General features: G+C 40.9%; 1 protein-coding gene across 14 annotated transcripts in view; it reads left to right on the top strand.

Annotated features, from left to right (window-relative positions):
* The window catches only part of CFAP54 (cilia and flagella associated protein 54), a 312,009-nt gene that overhangs the window by 108,162 nt on the left and 181,953 nt on the right, over positions 1-21,894 (top strand). For all 14 annotated transcript variants that reach the window (XR_014804323.1, XR_014804322.1, XR_014804320.1 and 11 more), the window contains 5 exons: positions 2,741-2,863; positions 12,824-12,952; positions 16,017-16,131; positions 18,082-18,171; positions 19,172-19,298. Coding sequence is in view for 9 of the 14 variants with exons in the window: in XM_084957512.1 (XP_084813638.1) it covers positions 2,741-2,863; positions 12,824-12,952; positions 16,017-16,131; positions 18,082-18,171; positions 19,172-19,298 (584 nt within the window). In the remaining 5 variants the exon portion in view is untranslated. The remainder of the gene's footprint in view (positions 1-2,740; positions 2,864-12,823; positions 12,953-16,016; positions 16,132-18,081; positions 18,172-19,171; positions 19,299-21,894) is intronic.

The following is a 21,894-nucleotide window of genomic DNA, read 5'->3' as shown; positions in this document are numbered from 1 at the left end:
ATCGGGAACAGCACCTGTCGCTGGTGCTCCATTGGTTGAGGTCAGTCCACTGTCATCGTCTAGGATCCCACTGACTCAGGATATCTTTAACTCAGAAAGTGGGTTAGGGGAGTTCCCGTCATGGCGCAGTGGTTGACAAATCCGACTAGGAACCATGAGGTTGCGGGTTTGGTCCCTGCCCTTGCTCAGTGGGTTAACGATCCGGCGTTGCCGTGACCTGTGGTGTAGGTTGCAGACGCGGCTCAGATCCCGCGTTGCTGTGGCTCTGGCATAGGCCGGGGGCTACAGCTTCGATTCGACCCCTGGCCTGGGAACCTCCATATGCCGCGGGAGCGGCCCAAAGGAATAGCAAAAAAAAGACAAAAGAAAAAAGAAAGTGGGTTAGAGCTATGGGGAAAGGCCCTAAGAAAAGAGTTTCTAATTAAACTGTATTGCTTAGAGCAGGAAAAGATGAGTGGAACAAAGGAGAGGCTTCAGAAATAGACCTCACTCTGTATGAGAATGTAATAGGTATTCGAACTGGGATTCCAGCCTGATGGGAAGATAATGGATTTGTTTAGTAAAGGGTGGCGAAATACCTGGATATTCATCTGAAAGAAAGTAGAATTGGACCCGCATTTTGTATCAACATAAAAAGTCCAGGTGTACTAATGACTTAGAGGTAAGATGAGGCAAAAACTTTTAGAAAAAAAAAAATCTCAGGAGATGACATGTGCAATCCAGGGATGGGGGACCCCTTTCCAACCAAGAGAGAATTCTTAGAAATAATAAGAAAGATAAGACATATTTGACTATGTTTATGTTAACCTACGTGTGACAAAGGAGGCCATAACAAAGATAGTAGAACATTTACGGCTTTGGGAAAATATCTAACACTGATAAGGGTACATATGTAAATATTTACATGTAATGTAATATGTATGTAATGTAAAATATATAGTGTAATATATATAACAGAAGTCTTACAAATTGACAATAATAATAAAAAATGGGCACAGAAAAATAATAGGCAGTGTACAGGAGAGAAAATCCAGGTGGCCAAGAAACGTATGAAAAGATGCTAAAACTGAAAATCCATAGAAATGCACATTAAATCAACAACATAATGAGACTGCCAGACTTGAAAAGATCTGTAACCCCTATTGCTGGTGAGGATGTGGGGCAAAGGCATGTTCATTCATTAATGGGAGAACTGGGAATTGTAACAAGCGTTGGATTTCTGCAAAGCAATCTTAATTTTAATTGAATATAATTTTCGGTAAAATTAAGAAACAAATTTACCTGACATACCAATTCCTCTGCTATTAATTTATCTCATAGAATACGATTTTAGTAAATTAAAAAATGCATTTACCCAACACAGCAAACCCTTTATTAGCAATTTATCCCACCGACTAAAATCACCCCTCTTTTTACCCCTTGGTTCCACCTGCTGGGCACACAGTCCCATATGATGGTCATTGATTTAGAGTGTCATTTAGCTGTGCCCTGGAGGTTGGTATGTCACCCTCACTGGGCACCACCTCAAAGCTGGCACCTCGGTTGCCACTTATTTTGGCACCCGAGCCTGTATAAGGGTGGTGTCACTGTGGCATTCTTGGTGGTAGCAGAAAAGCTGGAGACAAAGGGAAGGTGCGGTAACAGGAGCCCTGCCGGACTGTAAAACTTCAGCCGTAAAACTGTGCAACATGAAGAGTCTGGAAATGGCTGAATGAATTAGGATTTGTTCACACTAAAGAATATTATGTAACCATTAGAAGTAATGAATTAGAGCTATACTTGTAAACTTGGAGGGATTAGTCACAAGACATGCTTGAAGGGGAAGGGCGCAGTTCAGAAAATGTGTATAAATTTCACTTTGTAAAATAACATTAACCTTGCTTTTATGTAGATTACATGAGCCCAGAGAAAACTGCAGAACTACTAGGTTGTTGACATGATCTGGGGATCTGGTGTGGTGTTGGGGGAAGAGGGCGGGGGTGGAGGGGAGGAATTAAAGCAGCATTAAAAAATTCATACGTGTAATGTAACAGTAGTAATAACATGATTAGAATGGTGGCTTGAAGCAATGAATGTACCCACAAAGGACCAATACCCATATATTAATTTGTCTTTTGGGATAGTCTCAATGACGAAGAGATTGATGCAATTTCAGCTCTGCTTTTCTGATAGTAATATTGCTCAGAACTGTGCAGCAGTATTGAAAGCTAAAGTTACGTCTTGATCAAATTCAGGATCACATAATGTGGAGCAAAATTAAGGAAGTAAGCCCCCATATTAATTGGTTTCCTAGGATATGGATGCTTAGTTTTAATGATAAAGGAAACTCTGATTTCGAGGACTTGTGTCACTGTATATTTAATATGGCATAGCCCTGTCCACATGGTTTTTTCAGTGTCCTCCCAAGCCCGAATGTGGTCTGTAGCTTCTTGTATAGATGTCATACTCTGCCTGTATCTTTTATGGCACTTGTCAAAATGCGCTTCATTTTATAGTCATTTGTGTATTTACTTTATCTTCTCCGCTAGTTTTCAAGTTACTGAGATGAAAGACTCATCTGAAAATTGAATTTATCCATTTTATCTCGGGGTACACTTATTTATACATGATGAGCAATTTATCTGTAATTACTAATACCAGTAAAATGTGATGGCTTAAAACTTGTATCATTTAAATAGAACATTTTGTAATGAGTAAGGATGATATTTTCAACAAAACCCATTGTGCTTCTATTTTTCAGATCTTGATAAAATGTATAGTGGTTTTGCAAGGACTACCAAATATCATCCACTCAAAGAAACACATTGCGAGCTTTGAAAGTGTGCAGCACATGATAGCTTGTTGTATCTTCTATATAACAAAGGTATTTATCTCATTCTTTGTCTGACATCTTTTTTGTGTGTGTACCATTCTTTTTTTAATGATTTTTATTTTTTCCATTATAGTTGGTTTCCAGTGTTCTGTCAATTTTCTACTGTACAGCAGAGTGACTCAGTCACATGTACATGTGTACATTCTTTTTCTCACATTCTCCTCCATCATGTTCCATCATAAGTGGTTAGATATAGTTCCCAGTGCTATACAACAGGATCTCATTGCTTATCCATTCCAAAGGCAGTAGTTTGCATCTATTTATCCCAGATTTCTCGTCCATCCCACTTCCTCCCCCTCTCCCTTGGCAATCACAAGTCTGTTTCTCCAAGTCCATGATTTTCTTTTCTTTGGAAATATTCATTTGTGCTGTATATTAGATTCCAGATATAAGTGATATCCTATGGAATTTGTCTTTCTCCTTCTGACTTACTTCACTTAGTATGTGAGTCTGGTTCCATCCATGTTGCTGCAATGGCATTATTTTGTTCTTTTTCATGGCTAAGTAGTATTCCATTGTGTATATATTTTCCACATCTTCTTAATCCAATCATCTGTCTATGGACATTTGGGTTGTTTCCATGTCTTGGCTATTGTGAATAGTGCAGCAATGAACATATGGATACATGTGTCTTTTTCAAGGAAAGGTTTGTCTAGATATATGCCCAAGAGTGGGATTGCTGGGTTGTTGTATGGTAGTTCTATATTTAGTTTTCTGAGGTACCTCCATACTGTTTTCCATAATGGTTGTACCAATTTACATTCCCACCAACGGTGTAGGAGGGTTTGCTTTTCTCCACACCCTCTCCAGCATTTGTTATTTGTGAACTTATTAATGACGGCTATTCTGACTGGTGTGTCTTTGTCTGATATCATAATGAAACTATACTGTCTTAGGAATCCAAAAGATATAGAAAGTTAAGCTGCTTTTAATCACAGTAATTAAAATATTAAAAAAATACCCCCCCCCAAAAAAAAACATTTTAGATCAAAAGTTGCCTGAGGAGGCTAGTGAATAAAGCCTGGAGGGTGTATCTTAGGCTGGGGAAGTGGGGATGGAAAGAGGCATTTTATGGGACCACACTCATTTTGGAAAGAAGAAAGAACCAAGAGACCAGAGGCAGAGAGGTAGGCTTAGGTATCCTCATTGCTGGGCTCAAAGGCCAGCATTGTGTGTTTCCACAGAGGCTTTGGTTGCCTGAATCCAGTGAGTCTCCTCAAGGCAGGGCGATATCTGCCTGCCTGTTTTTAAGTAGTCCTCACAGAGCCGTTCTGATATGTCAGGATCCAGAAGAATACTGCATGGGTGGGCTGCTTTGATGCGTCACTTTAGCTGGGACTTAAGTTTGCTTCTGTGGAGGTCTGGCCACAGAGAGGCCTCTACCCTCTACCTTAGCAAAGAGCTAATGAGTTGCTAGCAATTCTTGGCTTGACCTCAGGAGCAGAAAGTTGTTTTGTCACTCACTGGTTTGCCACCACTGAATAGACCTGCATGACCTGCGCTGCGTAGATGCTGAGGGAGCATGAGCCATTGGCAAGAAGAGAAAAAGAATAACTCACTTAAGGGAACTCAGAGCCCCAAGGGGCAAAGAGCAGGCTAAACACTAGGATGATTGTGCTATTTACTTTCCCATGTTGGAAAGGATCAGAGATGACTTAATAATTTAAAAAAAAGAAAGGAAGAAAAAAGAAAAAACTTTCAAGGCAATACAATTAGGTTATCAAAACAAAAAAACAAAAAAACCTGTGACTCCACCAATTAAATTTTTTCTTTCAGTTTTATTGAGATAGTATTGACATACAGCACTGTGTAAGTTTAAGGTACACAGCATAATGATTTGATTTTCATATATCATGAAGTGATTATCACAATTAGTTTAGTAAACATGCATTTTCTTGTATAGATACAAAATGCAAGAAGTGAAAACAATTTTTTTTCTTGTGATGAGAACTCTTAGAATTTATTCCCGTAACAACTTTCATATATAACAAATTTCACTTTTGGTTAAAAAATTAAACATATGAGGGTTATGATGATGACACTTCTTGAATCAAATCTCGACGCTTAAGAAATACCTGTCAACGTAGAACAGAATTACTTTGTGATAAATTCAGAAGACAGGTCCAGAAGTCATAACATGAAATAAAAGGAGTCTGGCAATAGAAAAGAAATGCATGGAGAAGGAGCCATCCTTCTGAGTCCCAGGCAGGAGTAATGTAAGAAGATATGTATAGACGTGTGTTGGTAAAATTCTTAAAGTCTAAGAATAAGGACAAATCTTAAAAGTCTTGATAGCCAAAGAATAGGTTATTTGCAATGGAAAGAATCCATTAGCTTCAGGCTTTTTATCAGCAACACGACAAGTTAAAATCCTGGAGCAGCATTTTTAGAATCCTAAGGGGAAAAGACCGAGACCCCAAAATTAATAACCAGGAAAGATATCATTCATTTGTGAGGGCAAAAGAAACATTCTCAGAAGTGCGGGCATTTAGAAAGCATTCTGCCCATGTACTTATCTGAGCAAAACACTTGAGGAAATGCTCCATCAAGTGACAATTGGTTCAGAGCAGAAATCCCACGATAGGGAAAGACAAAAAGGAGAGGAATAATGGGAGCAATGAATCTTGCAATAATAATGATGTGACTAGGACTTTGCAGACAAATGCTAAGTAAGGATTCTTGAAATAGAAGGGTCATCCTTGAAAGAAAAACTTATTAGTAACCTAGAACTAAAGCCTAGAAATGAGTAACCTAGAAATTCTGTTTGGGGTTAAGGGAGGGATAAGAAAGTCGAGATGCTTGGCACATGGTTATGTGTTACAAATACATACAGTATAAAAATGCCTATTGTATAACATTATTCTTTTCTTCTAATAGGACATATGTATTTAAAGATGACAGTGGAGTATATAGGCATGAGCTGAACTTTAAAGCACAATAGGACTTCTAAATTGACAAGAAGGGAGAATGAACAGAGGAATGACAGGGAGGAAAAAGGAACAGAAAAAAGTGGCAGGGATCAAAAATGACTAATTCAACAAAAGTAAGAAGAAGGAAAAAGATCGTGTTTAAGATGAAAGGAATAAAATCAAGTATATTAATTACATCACTAAGGGTGAATGAACCCAGAAGACGAGAGACTGTCAGATGGGCTGAAAAGTCAGATTCAAATATGCATTATTTCCAGAAACTCTTGTAAAACAAAATAATAAGCCAAGGTTGAAAAATAAATGGAAAGGTTTTGGGAAATGCAGGAAAAAATAAAGGAGGAGACACAATTTTCACATCTGAAAAAGCGGAATTCAGGGTCCAAAACATTAATCAGGAGAGAGAGGCATTATGTAGACTCCTTCCAGTCTGTGCTGTCTGGTCACCCTTTTCTGCTCCTGGCTGGCATTAGGTCACTGTCTTCGGACAGTCTCATTGTCAAGTATAAAAGATCCATCTGAATTCAAATGAAACCTGAATTTTTTTTTTGCAACAGCCAATTAAAGGAGAAAAACAATTAGGTTATATGAAAAAGGCTACAGAGGCATTGGCTAACACTTAGCAACCTTTTCTAACAAAATTTCCAAATAGTTTAGAAATGGAAGGAAGTCATTGCATAGTGGTAAAGACATTTACCAAAAATTTTCAGCAAATATCATACTAAATAGCAGATTTCTGAAGCTGTTTACTTAAAAACCAGGCCTGGGAAATGCTAACTCAATAATATAATTTATTATTTGTAGAGATTCTGTCTTATGCAATAGATAGGCCATGAAATAATTTTGTAATATTAGAAAAGGATAATTTGTCTGTAATTGTAGAGATCTCAAAAACCCAGGAGACTCTAGTAGAAGATTACTAGAATTAAAAAGAGAATTTGCAAAGTGGTATAACAATTTATAAGTATTTATAAAGTTATCTAAGACACAAACTGATAAGTTGGAGTTTGTTTATGTTTTTGCTGTTGTTTTTATTTTTAATACGCCCAGTCCAGTCAGAAAGGAGAGGGGAAAATAATACCACTTAGAATACACAATATTTTTAACTTAACAAAATGTTAAAGAACCTAAATAAATATGAAATCTCACCAAAGGACACAAAATAAGATCTGAACATACGGCAGGGCCCACCGGGTTCCTGAACAGGAAGACTTACTGTCACAGCAAAATAAATGGTTCCTAAAATAATATTTCCATGCAGCGCAGTTTTAATCAGAATCCCAATGGGATTTCTCTGAAACCGATTAGAATTATGTGAAAGTTCTCAATGGATATTGAAATTTACCCTAAGGCCACTTCAGGAAAAATGAACCGAACAGAGCAATGGGCACATAGTTCAGTGGACTAGAACAGAGACCCAGGAAGAGCCAACCCCAGGTTCACAAGGAGAATATAATATAAGAAAAGGTGGCATTTAGATTCATTGAGACAATGATAATTTACTAATAAAAGGTACTAGTATACCTGACTGTTGATCTGAAAATAAACAAAGCCAGAGTCCTACCTCATACCATAAAGAAAATAAAGTCCAGATGGATTTGAGGATGTTTGAATGGCCTTGAAATCAGGGGACACCTTTCTCAACAGGGCACAAAATTCAAAAGATACACAGATAAAAGATAAATAGATTACATAATAATTAAAAATACTTTTTATGGCAAGACACTGCAAACAAAACTTAAAGGCAATTATTTTTAAAAAATGCAACAGCTGCAAGGTTATTAACATTGATTACTCCAGGCAGTCATTGGTGAGAAAATACAAAATAATTTCACAGTTTGGGAAAAGAAGAATCTAATTTATTTTTAATTATGGAGGATATGATTAAATATTTCAGTCACTCTAAAAAGTGGAGCAGTGAGCAAGTGCCAGATGATGAATGGCCATCTCATGAGGTCAGCGAGAAGCCATTCAAGGGTTTCAAACCTGGGAGATTTCAAAAATGATGAGATTTATATTTTAGGAAAAAGAAATTATTCTGGTGGCACAACAGCTAATAATTAGAGGGGATAAGACCTGAGCCTGGAAATGAGTTAGAAGGTGAGCGGTGGTAAACCAAACTCATGTGGAAACAACGTGGGAGATAGAACTGAAAGGATTCAGGAGTTAATTATGAGATAGAATCGAATATGCAGGATCAAGGAGGGAGAGGAAGAGTCCATAGAAAGGCAGCTGTCTGGGCACTCTGTGAATACAGCACAATTTGTTCAACCCCAAGTGGGAAAAGGGGGGAAGATAATGAGTTGCTTTTTTTTTGTTTTTTTTGTTTTTTGCCAGCCTACATCCCAGCTACAGCAACACAGGCTCCGAGCACATCTGCCACGTACACCACAGCTCAAGGCAACACCAGATCCTTAACCCACTGAACGAGGGCAGGGATCGAACCCGCGTCCTCATGGATCTTAGTTGGGTTCATTACCGCTAAGCCATGACAGGAACTCCCAATGAGTTTTGAATATATTGAGTTTGGAGGCCTGTAGGATGTCCAAAGAGGTGGGCATTATGTAATCGGACATGGAGGCTTGACGTCCAGGAGAGGCCAAGTATATCAAGAAAAAGGAGTCATTAGTTTATGGACTCAAGCGACAGAAGTAGGGGGTATCACGTGGGAATAGTGTGCAGGGTAAGAAAGGAAGAGAATTGTCTCAGAATCTCAAGGATGCTCTTCGTCCAGGGGTCCAGTCCTGTTTCCAGTAGGCAAGAGGAAGGATTGGAAAGGTGATTAGTCCAGAGCGATTTTGGTAATCGAACCCCTCCCCAACCTTGGGAATCTTTCTGGGGCTATTAGTTCCGTCTTTGTCACACAGTGTAGCTACTGAAAGCAGGGGTCCCACACAATCCAAAAGACCCCTTTCCATTGCCACTGCTCTCTCTCGCTCTCTCTATTGCTCTCTCTCTCTCTCTCTCTCTTTCACACACACACACACACATTTTAGCCTAGCATTACTGTAATACTGGGCTAAACCCACCCCCCAAACCCTTCCATCAGTCTTTCCAGGACAGGGGTGTTTCAAGCAAGAGAAGACCGGTTTATACTGTCTTTCCAGGGCTTTGGACAGTTACTCACTTTCCATTTAGAGGCGACTGCAGTGTTCCTTCCACAGCAGAGAAACCTTATTCCAAAGCAGCTTATCGGTGGTAACTTGCCAATAGAAACTTCTCCTAAAAACCAACCAACCAACTAACCAACCAACCAAAAAACCAATTCTGCACGTGGAGGGGAGGCAGGAGAGGGAAGGGCTGAGGACACAGGAGAGGAGGGCTGCCCGTTTGAGCAAGATCCCTGAGACGAGGCAGTGGGTTTCGAGCACATGCAGGATCAGCCCTGACAGGAGACTTGCCTCTCCCGTCTCATGGGAGGAGGGTGGTTGTCCTTGCAGGTGAGTGTGCAGGTAGGTTTGTGAACAGCAGATGAGCCAGTTCCCTTTTATTCCTCTGTGAAAAGGAAGCAAGGTCATTTGCTGAGAGTGAGGAGGTAGAGATTAAGGGTAGGTTTCAGAGACTTGAGAAGATGTTTATAACAGCCGCAGCGGAAGATGGGACAGGGTGACCTGGAATAAATGGGGTTTCCGGTCAGCATTTGGGATCCAGTGGAGGTTGAAGTCCATCACTATCCACCTGCCTCCTCGCTCAGCTGCGTGTGATTTTTCTCCCGCAGCAGCTTGGGGCTGGCTCTGCATTCCTCCACCTGCCATCCGTGACCGAAGCCCCCTGTCCCTCATTGAGGAATCATTCTGAGATCCATCTGACATTATTGTAGAAAGGACCCTGAATGTGAATGTTCTGGACTTTTTTTTTTTTTTTGTCTTTTTAGTGCCGTCCCTGCCGCATATGCATGTTCCCAGGCTAGGGGTTGAATTGGAGCTGTAGCTACAGCCATAGCAACATGGGATTCTGAGCCACGTCTGCAACCTACACCACAGCTCATGGCAACACTGGATCCTTAACCCACTGAGCAAGGCCAGGGATTGAACCTGCATCCTCATGGATGCTAGTCAGATTCGTTTCCACTGAGCCACAATGGGAACTCCCTGGACATTTAAATTGTTTTTTATTTCCTTATTTTTTTAATTACTCAATGAATTTTATTACATTTATAGTTGTACAATGATCATCACAACCCAATTTTATAACATTTCCATTCCAAACCCTCAGCGCAGCCCCCTACCTTCCAACCTGTCTCATTTAGAAAACATACGTTTTTCAAAGTCTGTGACTCAGTATCTATTCTGCAAAGAAATCATTGTGTCCTTTTATTATTATTATTTTATTTTTATTTTTATTTATTTATTTTTTGTCTTTTTGCCATTTCTTGGGCCGCTTCCACGGCATATGGAGGTTCCCAGGCTGGGAGTCAAATCAGAGCTGTAGCCACAGGCCTACGCCAGAGCCACAGCAACGCAGGATCCAAGCCGAGTCTGCAACCACAGCTCACGGCAACGCTGGATTGTTAACTCACTGAGCAAGGCCAGGGATTGAACCCGCAACCTAATGGTTCTTAGTCGGATTCGTTAACCACTGCGCCATGACGGGAACTCCATTGTGTCCTTTTTTTTAGATTCCACATGTAAGTGTTAGCGTATGATGTTGGTGTCTTGCTGTCTGACTGACTTCACTTAGCATGGTAATTTCTAGATCCATCCATGTTTCTGCAAATGCTATTATTTCTTTCCTTTTAATGGCTGAGTAATATTCCACAGTGTGTATGTACCACAGCTTCTTTATCCATTCCTCTGTCAATGGACATTTAGGTTGTTTCCATGTCCCTGAACATTTTTAAAAGTATAGTATATATTATCATCAAATTTTGATACTAGAGCTGGTTTGGTGTCAAATTAATAACCTGAGACTTGTCCTTTTGGAAGTTTTTTTCCAGCTGGACCAAGAGACCCAGGAGCCTGGCTAATCCTGAATCCCAGATTTGAGGCATTCGTTTGATATAAATAAATTTTATATAGATTTTTCTCTTAAGACAGGTAAAGCCCAATTAGTCAAATGGCCCTGTTTTTTTTCTCTGTTCTGTTTTAAAAATTGGTAATCTTTCCAGATGGCTCCATTTTTTTCTGAGTTGTTAGAATTCTAAATGAAGTGCCACTTCTGAGACATGTCATCTTAAGTGTTTCATTATTTTCACATTGTTAAAAAAAAACTTTTATGCTAAACATCTGGCACATCAAAAAAATTTCTGTTCACCATTTGGTATGTTAAGCAGAATTGGCCATTTTTCTTTTGATTGGAAAAATTATTTTCTCATTTGGTATTTTCCACTGGTATTTTAAAACAAAGAGGAATGATTGCACAGTTCTCTATAAACCATATATGTTGGAAAACAGAGGTGAACAAGGAACAAACGTTAGCTCATTTCTGTTTTCTTATAACAAAACTTGCTCCCTCTCATATCAATTTTATGATGAAATTAGACTGTTGGGCTTGGCATTCAAGGCCCTGCTCAGCCCAAGTTCCTCTACCTTTTCAAAATGTGTTTCATTGTTTTCCTTCCCACATTCTGTTCCACAGTCAGCATTAATTTAACACCATTGCTCTGGCCCTACAGAAATATTTCAGTTCTTACCACTTGTGTTAAGTCGGTCTTATCAGATTCAAGCAGCCACTCACTGCTCTTCAACCTCCGTATATGTCGTTTCTTTGCCCGGGAAGTAACCATTGTTACTTATCTTAAATCCTAGCCTATTCAACCTGACAGAATTCATCTACAGATAGCAAACTCATACAAACTTATTTGTACCCTAAGAGCATTGCCCTCTGGGAGTCATAGTGAATGTGTCCCTTTCATGTGATCCTTCGTTAGAGCAAGGTGTATGCAAATCAGATTGCTGGCCAGGGACGCTTTCCTGGAGTTAATGCCAGAGCCAGGGTTTTAATGACCAGGTAAAGCTAAATAAATAGGTGTGTGTGGGGGGGAGAGCCGTTCTGGGAAAAGCCTCCGCTGGAGGAGACCGTCAAGTCCTGACACCGTGGACTCTGGGCTCCATGTATCGTAAGCTTAACGTACAAGGAGGTGAATCGTGGAAGATGATGTTGAAGAGGTGGCTAAGGGTCAGGTTGCAAGAGGCCAGATAACGATCAGTGACTAGGAATGTGGACCAGAGGGCAGGGCGGGCCCTTCTCCTGCGAGTACAATTTGTCCTTCCCCCAGGGTTTGTGGAGAATCTGCTCAAACCAGCTGATCTCTAGTCGAGGTCACTGCCCCAATGTCTGGTAAATCCTTTACTGCTGTAAATCCCCCTCCCACTCCCCCGCCAGCCCCAAGACACCGTGAGGTCAGTTGTTGTGTCATTTCACATGCAAGACAACTCAAAGCAAGCAGTGGTGGTTTTGTGGCTTTTAAGAATGATTCTGTTTTAGCACGGATCTTTTAAGTGGAAATATTTTTTAATAGTTAACTTACTATACAAAAGATGTATGGTGGTATGTCCCAGAGAGATGGGAATTCATTACTGATGAGATTCCTGGGTTTTTTGTCTTTTTATTTAAAATAGTGAAAACAGAGTTTCCACCGTGGCACAGCAGAAACGAATCCAGCTAGGAACCACGAGGTTATGGGTTTGATCCCTGCCCTTGCTCAGTGGGTTAAGGATCTGGTATTGCCACGAACTGTGGTGTAGGTTGAAGACGAGGCTCGGTTCTGGCGTTGCTGTGGCTCTGGTGTAGGCCGGTGGCTGTAGCTCTGATTCGACCCCTAGCCTGGGAACCTCCATATGCCCCGGGTGTGGACCTAAAAAGACCAAAATAAATAAATAAATAAACAAAAATAAAATAGTGAAATCATGCTGTTTTAGTCCTAGGGAAATATGATCTATAGGTAAACTCCCAGTTTCCTTAATCAAGTCAGGGGGAGTTAGATCCAAAACATTAATGAGACTTCTGAATTTATGGCAGACGATACATGACACTTGAAAATAGACGCGTTTCCTACAGATAATTAAGAAATATTTTTAATTAGATTCTGCGTTCGTGGAAGGAGTATGACCTGGCAGTAGCAATTATAAATTATGGAAAAAAGATGTTGGACATCACATCTGGATGCAAATCTCTGTTTGGTGCTGCTGAACACGAAGAGGTGCAAGACGAGGTACCTGTTCTTTGTTTCTCATCTTTAAACCTAAAGTTCGTGGAATTTTCTGAGAGGTCATGTAGTCTTAGTAAACATGTTAGAAAAGTGATCAGGGAGTTCCCATCGTGGCTCAGTGGTTAACGAATCCGGCTAGGGACCATGAGGTTGCAGGTTCAATCCCTGGCCTCACTCAGTGGGTGAAGGATCTGGCCTTGCGGTGAGCTGTGATGTAGGTCACAGATGCAGCTCGGATCTCGCATTGCTGTGGCTGTGGTGCAGGCTGGCGGCTACAGCTCTGATTAGACCCTCAGCTTGGGAACCTCCATATGCCCCGGGTGCGGCCCTAGAAAAGGCAAAAAGACCCCCCACCCCCCCAAAAAAAGTGATCAGGTTTTCATTTGTCATTATTTCCATAAAACTAATAAGTAGCGAAGAGCTGCTTTTTCCTTTTTTCTTTTAATTATTATCAAGGGACTTCCTGCTGAGGCACAGTGCGTTAAGGATCCAGAAGTTGCTGCAGCTGTGTGACATGCATACGTCACAGCTCCAGCGGATTTGGTCCCTGGCCTAGGAACTTGCATATGCTTCAGGGAAGGCCAAAAGAGAAAAAAGAGAAAACGTATAGGCATCCATGCTAGAATACGGAATAGCCCCCTATTACTAGTACTGATGTCCAGTTAGGTGCTGATAGAGAGCCTCCTATACCCATTTGGACACTGGACTGAAAGCTCGCTGAAGTCCCTCTCAGACTAAAGACTTTATTATTCTGGGCAGGTCATCAAATGCAGTAAATACACGTCAGAGCTTTTTGCTGTGTTCAGAGTCAATTTCCCAAACTCCTTGTGACATCTCAGTTGTCTTCTTTATGAGACTGCTATGTTTGAGACCCCCCCCCCCTTTTTTTTTCTTTTTAGGGCAGAACCTGTGGCATATGAAGGTTCCCAGGCTAGGGGGTCTAATTGAAGCTACAGCTGCCAGCCTATGTCAGAGCCACAGCAATGCCAGATCTGAGCCACATCTTCAACCTACAATACAGCTCATGGCAACACCAGATCCTTAACCCACTGAGCAAGGCCAGGGATCAAACCCGAAACCTCATTGTTCCTAGTCAGATTTGTTTCCGCTGAGCCACAAAGGGAATGACGAGACCACTTTTTTTTTTTTTCTTTTCTTTCTTTCCTTCCTTCCTTTGGATTTTCAGGGCTGTACCTGAGGCATATGGAGGTTCCCAGGCTAGGGGTCAAATCGGAGCTACAGCTGTTGGCCAATGCCATAGCCACAGCAATGCCAGATCAGAGCCATACCTGTGACCTACACCATAGCTCATGGCGATGCCAGATCTTTAACCCACCGAGCGATGCAAGGGATCAAACCTGAATCCTCATGAGTACTAGTAGGGTTTGTAATTTGCTGAGTCACAACAGGAATTCCAAGAGACCACTTTTCAATATCTGCCTCCCAAGCACGGATCTTACTAGAACTGCTTTTATTGCATTTTCTTTCAACTGTGTGGTTAAATGGTTTTGTAGATCAGATTTTGAAATACTGCTTAGTTCATCAGGTTTTTGAGATGTGCTAGGAATTACTTGAAGCCCCCTCAGTGATTGGGGGGTGTAGGGACTGTTACCCCCAAGCCTATTACTGTTGCAGTAGCTCTGTTTCTATCTCTGTTATATGTTGAAAGATCTTAAAAAACAAACAAACAAAAAAAACATTTTACTGGATGAATTTTTTAATTATAATTTTTTTTTGAGGGGGCTTTTTTGTCTAGAGAAAGTTTTGATTAAGCTGGAAGCAGTTTGAGGGATTTTTCCACAAAGTGGTGTCCACGCTCAGAGTCCATCACCCAGGCCCCTTTGGGTCACCCTGGCCTTGACTCTGAACCCTGACCCTTCGCGTCATTGTAGGCAGGACCCCATGCTTCGTTCCTTGGAGCCCCTAGTCCAGAATAAGGTTGGGATATTTCCTTTGGACCCAGACTGTAGGGCCTGGAAGCTAATACCTACGTTACAGTCAGACATCACTGTAACCACTCAAGGTCCTTCTGAGCCTGTAAGGGTTTGGGGGGGGTCTATTTTGTGGAAAACAGGAGACATTAACCAGTCCATTGTTAGGCTCAGAGAGGCGAAAACAGGTGAGGAGGCTGAGTGCAGACCCACTAATTCTTTTTTTCCCTTTTGGCTGCCCCGTGGCACATGGAAGTTTATGGGGTCTCGGAGCCGCAGTTTGCCCTTAACCCACTGCTCTGGGTGGGGGATGGAACCCATGCAGCCACAGAGACAACTCAGATCCTTAACCCAATCCTGAGCCACAGCAGGAACTCCAGACCTGCTAATTCTTTTTTTTTTTTTCTTCCTAGGGCCGCACTTGTGGCATATGGAGGTTCCCGGGCTAGGGGTCTAATCGGAGCTGCAGCCGCCGGCCTAAACCACAGCCACAGCAACGCCAGATCGGAGTCACATCTGTGACCTACACCACAGCCCACGGCAACACTGGATCCTTAACCCACTGAGCAAGGCCAGGGATCAAACCCGCAACCTCATGGTTCCTAGTCGGATTCGTTAACACTGAGCCATGACGGGAACTCTGGACCTGCTAATTCTTAATTCACTAATTACTAATGCTGTTATGTTCAATGAAAGGAAAAGCAGCAAAAGCAGTTAGCTTGGTTGTAAAGAAGCTCCTTCTGGGAAAAAGAAAGGAAGACAAAAAAAAGAGAAAAGGGATACATTTCCAAGAGCATATTATTTTGAGGACTCTTATAGATATACCCTCAGCTGCTTTCAGAAGGGAGTGTGTATGGCAGGAGGGCTAATTTGGGGAGAAGTTACTGGAAAGAAGGGAGAGGGAAGAAAAGATATATTTTGGTCAACCTCCATACAACACTTAGAACTGTGTGTGGCATTTGGTTAGAATACCTCGATAGTTACTATTCATCATTAATTCATATCGTTTAGCTATGGAGATTCATAGTTTAGTCTACCAAGTATGAAAATATGAATTATAATTTAAAGTGTTATTTGAAAATGATAATTCTTGAAACATGTCGAAGTATATTCTGACATTTCACTAATGTTTCTAGGGTTCTTTGAAGAAGTCTTCCAAGACTAAGAAGCCACAGCAAATATTACTACCTGAAAAAATAAATGAACAGCTGGTCTTACTGGAGACACACCTACTCAAACTGACAAAGCAATGTAGCCATTTTTTTTTTCTTTGTGTATACTTTTGTTTTTTTAAAATAAGAAAATATTTGGCTGAAAGGATTAGAATACAGTTAGCATTTGGGACACCCTTTAAGGTTTATGCGGTGCTTTCGCATTGTGCCATTAAGCCTAACAGTGCTCCGTTAATAAGGGATTGTTAACTGCTTTTTTACAAATGTGGCTGGCAAAGATTAAGTGACTTATGTAGGATTATATAGCTGGCTTGGATCTGAGCCTAAATCTTCTCATTCTAAGGCAGGGTTTCTCGACCTTGACACTGTTGCCAGTTTGAGTCAGATAATCCTTTGTTGCGGACCGTCCCGGGCAACTTGCGGCTGTAGAGCTGCATCCCTGGCCTTTGTCCTGAGATGCACAGCACACCATACCCTCGGCTGTGACAGCCAAGGGGGAGGCAAACATGGCCAAAGATATTGGGGAAGGGGGACACAAAATTGAGTCTCTGCTCCGAAGGCAAAAATGTAACTGAGAAATAAAGGGATTAGTTCCAGTGATTGGCGTTTTGGAATTTGCACTTTGGAAATCTGATTCAGAAACTAATTTAGTTTTTGGTGATGACAAGTATTGTCACTTTTTTTTTTTTTTTTTTTTGTCTTTTTGCCATTTCTTGGGTCGCTCCAGCGGCATATGGAGGTTCCCAGGCTAGGGGTCTAATCGGAGCTGTAGCCACCAGCCTATGCCAGAGCCACAGCAACGCGGGATCCGAGCCGCGTCTGCAACCTACACCACAGCTCATGGCAACGCCGGATCGTTAACCCACTGAGCAAGGGCAGGGATTGAACCCGCAACCTCATGGTTCCTAGTCGGATTTGTTAACCACTGCGCCACGACGGGAACTCCTTCTCACATTTTTTAAAAGCAGGTACTGCAAACCTTTTAGGACAAGAGAGGACCTACATTTCTCTCGTTAGGAGGCTCCGCTTTAGGCCCCTTGGTCTTTTGCAGAGTAACTCTACTTGGACAATTTTCTGCCCCACCTCACCTCTCTCACTCTGTGCCTCAGTTGTATCTGGGGTGGTGGTCCTTTTTCGGAATTCCTGGACTTGGATCTCTCACTGTATTTACACTCCATGTCTGTTTCAAGTGAAATTTATGAATTGAACCCAGTGTTCTATTATTCGCATAACCAGTAACCCTAGTTTCGGGAAAGCTGTAATTATCTGGTTACATATAAGAACTAGAATTCCTTAAAGTGTAAAGTGAGCTAGAAATGTGAATTACTTATTTTCATATTATCAACCCCCACCCCCGACATTTTGCTCGAAAGCACAATGTAATGTTCCTAGCTAATCAGTCGATTCAGTAACAAAACAATAGCAAAAATAATAGTTTTATCCAGTGCTTTCTGTGTGCCAGGAACTATTTTAAGTGTTTTACACAGATTAAAACTATATAACCTGTATATAACAACCGTATGAAAAAGGTGCTGTTATTATCCCCATTTTAAAGATAAGAAAACCGAGGCACAGGGAAGCTGAGTAACTTCCCAAGGTCTCATAACTAAAAAGTGTCGGGGCTAGAATGTGAACCCAGGCAGCCTGGCTCCAGTGTCTGCGGTTTTCATGATTCTACACTTTCTTTTAATTTTATAAAAACAGAGTTAATACATTTGGTAGGTTTTTGAGTCTGCTATTGTGGTGATTCACAATAACTGTTGAATGAGAAAGACTCATGCCTTGGAAATTCTTCCCATATTTGGTGGTGGACTCCTTGGCTTTTAGGGAGAAAATATGAAAGGAAAATAATCGCGATTATTGGATTTTTTTAATCTCCAAAATATGATATAATTAATATCTTAAGGTACATCATTTAGAATGTAAAAAACTGGCTATTTTCCTGTTTTTCGTCCCCACCAAAACCCTTTCATTTTTGGATATTTGTGTTAAAGAGAACCTACAACTCACTAATTCTTCTTAACTTTAGATGTTACGACTGAACTCTCAGGAGCAGAGGATCCTATATTTCTTTACCCTATAGTTTTAAATTGGTCGGTCAAAAGTGCTGTGAAAGAAGGTAGGTGACCTCAGTGTACATATGTTGTCCACTCAACGTCTTTTTATTTTTTTATTTTATTTTATTATTTATTTATTTATTGCTTTTTAGGGCTGCACCTGCGGCATATGGAGGTTCCCAGGCTAGGAGTAGAATCAGAGCTACAGCTGCTGGCCTAGGCCACAGCCACTGCCATGCCAGATCCAAGCTGTGTCTGCAACCTACACCACAGCTCACAGCCTCACCAGATCCTTCACCCACTGAGTGAGGTCAGGGATTGAACCCGCAACCTCATGGTTCCTAGTCGGATTCGTTTCCGTGGCGCCACAGTGGGAACTCCCTGTTCACTCAACTTAATCTTAAAGCTCTTACATCTTGCGGATTATGCTGTCTGCTATTTAAAGCTTTCACCTGTTCGAGGCAGAAGCTTTCTTGTTCTTACCCATTCAGAGTAACACAGCCTCTTGATTACCTGATACTGAAAGAGACCTAAATAAGGACCTAAAAATCTGGACGGAGAGAGAGAGCCTTGATGGTGGCTTATTTGGGCAGTAAATGGTATTTTTATGGAACTTACAGAAGCTAGGAAATTAAAAAACGTATTAGTCATCTTTAGGTTCAGCTATGAAGAAAGAGCCACATTATTGTTTAACTCAGAGTGACATAGAGTGAAAATTCGTTATTATTCGTTATAATAAAAACTCATTATTCTGGCAATTTTCAGTATTTTTTTCCCCTACCTAGTCACATGTTAGAGGCAACTTTTAGGAAATCTTTCTTAACACTGAGGTATTTGGAAAATAAATAAAATGTAGACTGTAAAGGAATATTTTATCTTAGAAAAACAATAGTCTCACCACTTATACTCCACTACATTTTTTTTTTTTTTAAGTGACAGTTCTAAAAAGCGGGTTGATGAACTTGCCTGTTGGGACAAAAATGACTCTTAGCATTAGTAACTTTTCAATGCTGATAATCATGCCCGTTGGTGACTTATCTATGAATTTCCTTGTTTTTGCAGTTATGAAATTTAAGCAGAGACCTCGATTCCTGGAATTCTTTACACAAGTTATGCTCAAATGTATGAATGATGAAAAATTTCAAATTATGGTGGAGATAACAAATCCTGTCCACGACTTCTTGAAAAGGTACTTGCCAATATCTATTTTATTAGCATTGACAACTTTAAAAATGAGTAACATTATTCCTTAAAGATATATGAGGCGGATGAAAAAGAGTGGGGAGATGCAGTTAAAACAGCCGTCTGGAAGACGGTGAGGATTTATGGCTGTGTAAAAACTTTAAAAAGCATGAAAATATTTATACAGCTGACCTGAGGAACAGTAGAGCGTGCTCATATTTTGAGCAGGAAAGAAGTGAGGCCTTTGGCTGTTGAGTCAGGTTGGATGATAGCATTTCCCAGTGAACAACAAACATAGTGATTTGATATTTCTATACATTTCAAAATGATCACCATAAATCTAGTTGTCATCTTTTACCACGCAAAGCTATTACACAGTTACTGACTCCTGTACTGTACGTTTCATACTGTACATCGCATACCTAAGACGTTTATTTTGTAGCTGGAAGTTTGCACCTCTTAATCTCCCTCACCTGTTTCTCTTCCCCCCACCCCCGCCCTGCCCTGGCAACCACCTATTTGTTCTCTATATCTGTGACTTGGTTTCTGTTTAGTTATGTTTGTTCATGTTTTGTTGTTTAGATTCTCCATCTAAGTGAACTTGTATAGTATTTCTTTCTCTATCTCATGTATTTCACTTAGGATAATACCCTCTAGGTCCATCCATGTTGTCTCAAATGGCAAAAATTCACTATTTTTTACACCTGAATAACATTCCACTGTGTATGTACAGCCCACATCTTCTTTATCCACCCAGCTACAGATGGGTGCTTAGATTGCTTCCATATCTTGGCTATTGTAAATAATGCTGCAGTAAACATAGGGGTGAGTTAGGTTTTTGTTTCTTTGGATAAATACCCAGGAGTGATGTTGCTGGATCAGAGAGTAGTTCTAGTTTTAATTTTTTGAGGAACTTTCATTCTGTTTTCCACAGGGTCTATACCGTTTTCCAGTCCTGCCATATCTTTACCAATACCTTTTATTTGTTGTCTTTTTTTTTTTTTTTTTTTTTTTTTTTTTTGCTTTTTAGGGCCGCACCTGCAGCATGTGAAAGTTCCCAGGCTGAGGTTGAATTGGAGGTACAGTACAGCTGCAGGCCTGCACCACAGCCACAGCAACGTGAGAGCCCAGCCACAGCTGTGACTACACCATAGTTCATGGCAACACCGGATCCCCAACCCACTGAGCAAAGCCAGGGATCAAACCTGCATCCTCATGGATTTTGATTTGTTTCCACTGTGCCACGACAGGAACTCCCTTGCCTTTTTTTTTTTTTTTTTTTTTTTTTTGGCCACACCTGCAGCATATGGAAATACCCAGGCCATGAATTAAATCCAAGCTGCAGCTGCAACCTACAACACAGCTGAGGCAATGCTGGATCCTTAACCCACTGTGCCAGGCTGAGGATTGAACCTGGGACACCCAGATACAACACTGCCAGATACTTAACCTGCTGTGCCACAGCAGGAATTCCTGCTGTTTGTCTTTCTGATGATAGACATTTTGACACCTGTGAGGTGATAATCTCATTGTGATTTTTGATTTGCATTTTCCTGATGGTTAGTGGACTAGTGGACTTTCCATGTACTTGTTGGCCATCTCTATGTCTTTTGTGGGAAAAAAGGTCCTCGGTTCTTTTTTTAAGTGATGTTTTGTTTTGTTTTGTTTGCTTTTTAGGGCTGCATCCATAGCATATAGCAGTTCCCTGGCTAGGGGTTGAATCGGAGCTACAGCTGCCGACCTACACCACAGCCACAGCCACGTGGGACCTGAGCTGCATCTGCAGCCTATACCACGGCTCACGGCAGTGCGGGGTCCCTGACCTACTGAGCAAGACCAGGGATCAAACCCGCATCCTCGTGGATACTAGTCAGATTCTTTTCTGCTGAGCCACAATAGGCACTCCTTTTTTTTTTTTTTTTTTTAATGTTGAGTTTTATGAGTTCTTTGTATACTTTGAATATTAACTTCTTGTCAGATATATTATCTGCAACTGTCTTCTCCCATTCAATAGGCAACCTTTTCATTTGTGGATCATTTCCTTCCCAGTGCAGATGTTTTGTTTTGTTTTGTTTTGTTTTTTCCAGTTTGATGTAGTCCCATTTGTTTATTTTTGCTTTTGTTTCCCTTGCTCGAGCAGATAAATCTAAAGAAAAACATTGCTAAGACTGATGTCCGAGAGCATCCTGCTTATGTTTTCTTCTAGACGTTTTATGGTTTCAGGTCTTATATTTAAGCCTTCAATCAATTTTGAGTTTATCTTTGTATGTAATGTGGTTTGGGGTCCAGTTTTAGCCATGTGCCGTGCTTTTGTAATTCCTTTGCATGAGCGAGCAGAGCCATTCTTGGGTGTGCCCATTTGTATGTTGAATGGGGAGTTCCTCAAATAGAAGTACCACAACTTAAAATTATCCCTCTTATTCTCTAAGCCTGAATGGCTCTCTTTGCCCTCAAAGAAAATCGTTGTGTTTCATGCCAGTTTTGAGCGATGCCAAGTGAATCCAACTCTTCTTCCAACAACTGGACTTTAATTTCCCCTCTGGACACAGGTCTAGCTCTCTCATTCTAGGAAAAGACAACAGCAGTACCACAGGGTCTGTTTT

Source organism: Sus scrofa, chromosome 5 (genome assembly GCF_054392235.1).
Source record: "Sus scrofa isolate SSC_HxYL_T2T_F1_AM1 chromosome 5, Sscrofa_HxYL_maternal_Yorkshire_Landrace_v2.0, whole genome shotgun sequence".
Lineage (NCBI taxonomy): Eukaryota > Metazoa > Chordata > Mammalia > Artiodactyla > Suidae > Sus > Sus scrofa.
The sequence above is the reverse complement of the archived record's forward strand: the minus strand, read 5'-3'. Positions and strand labels throughout refer to the sequence as shown.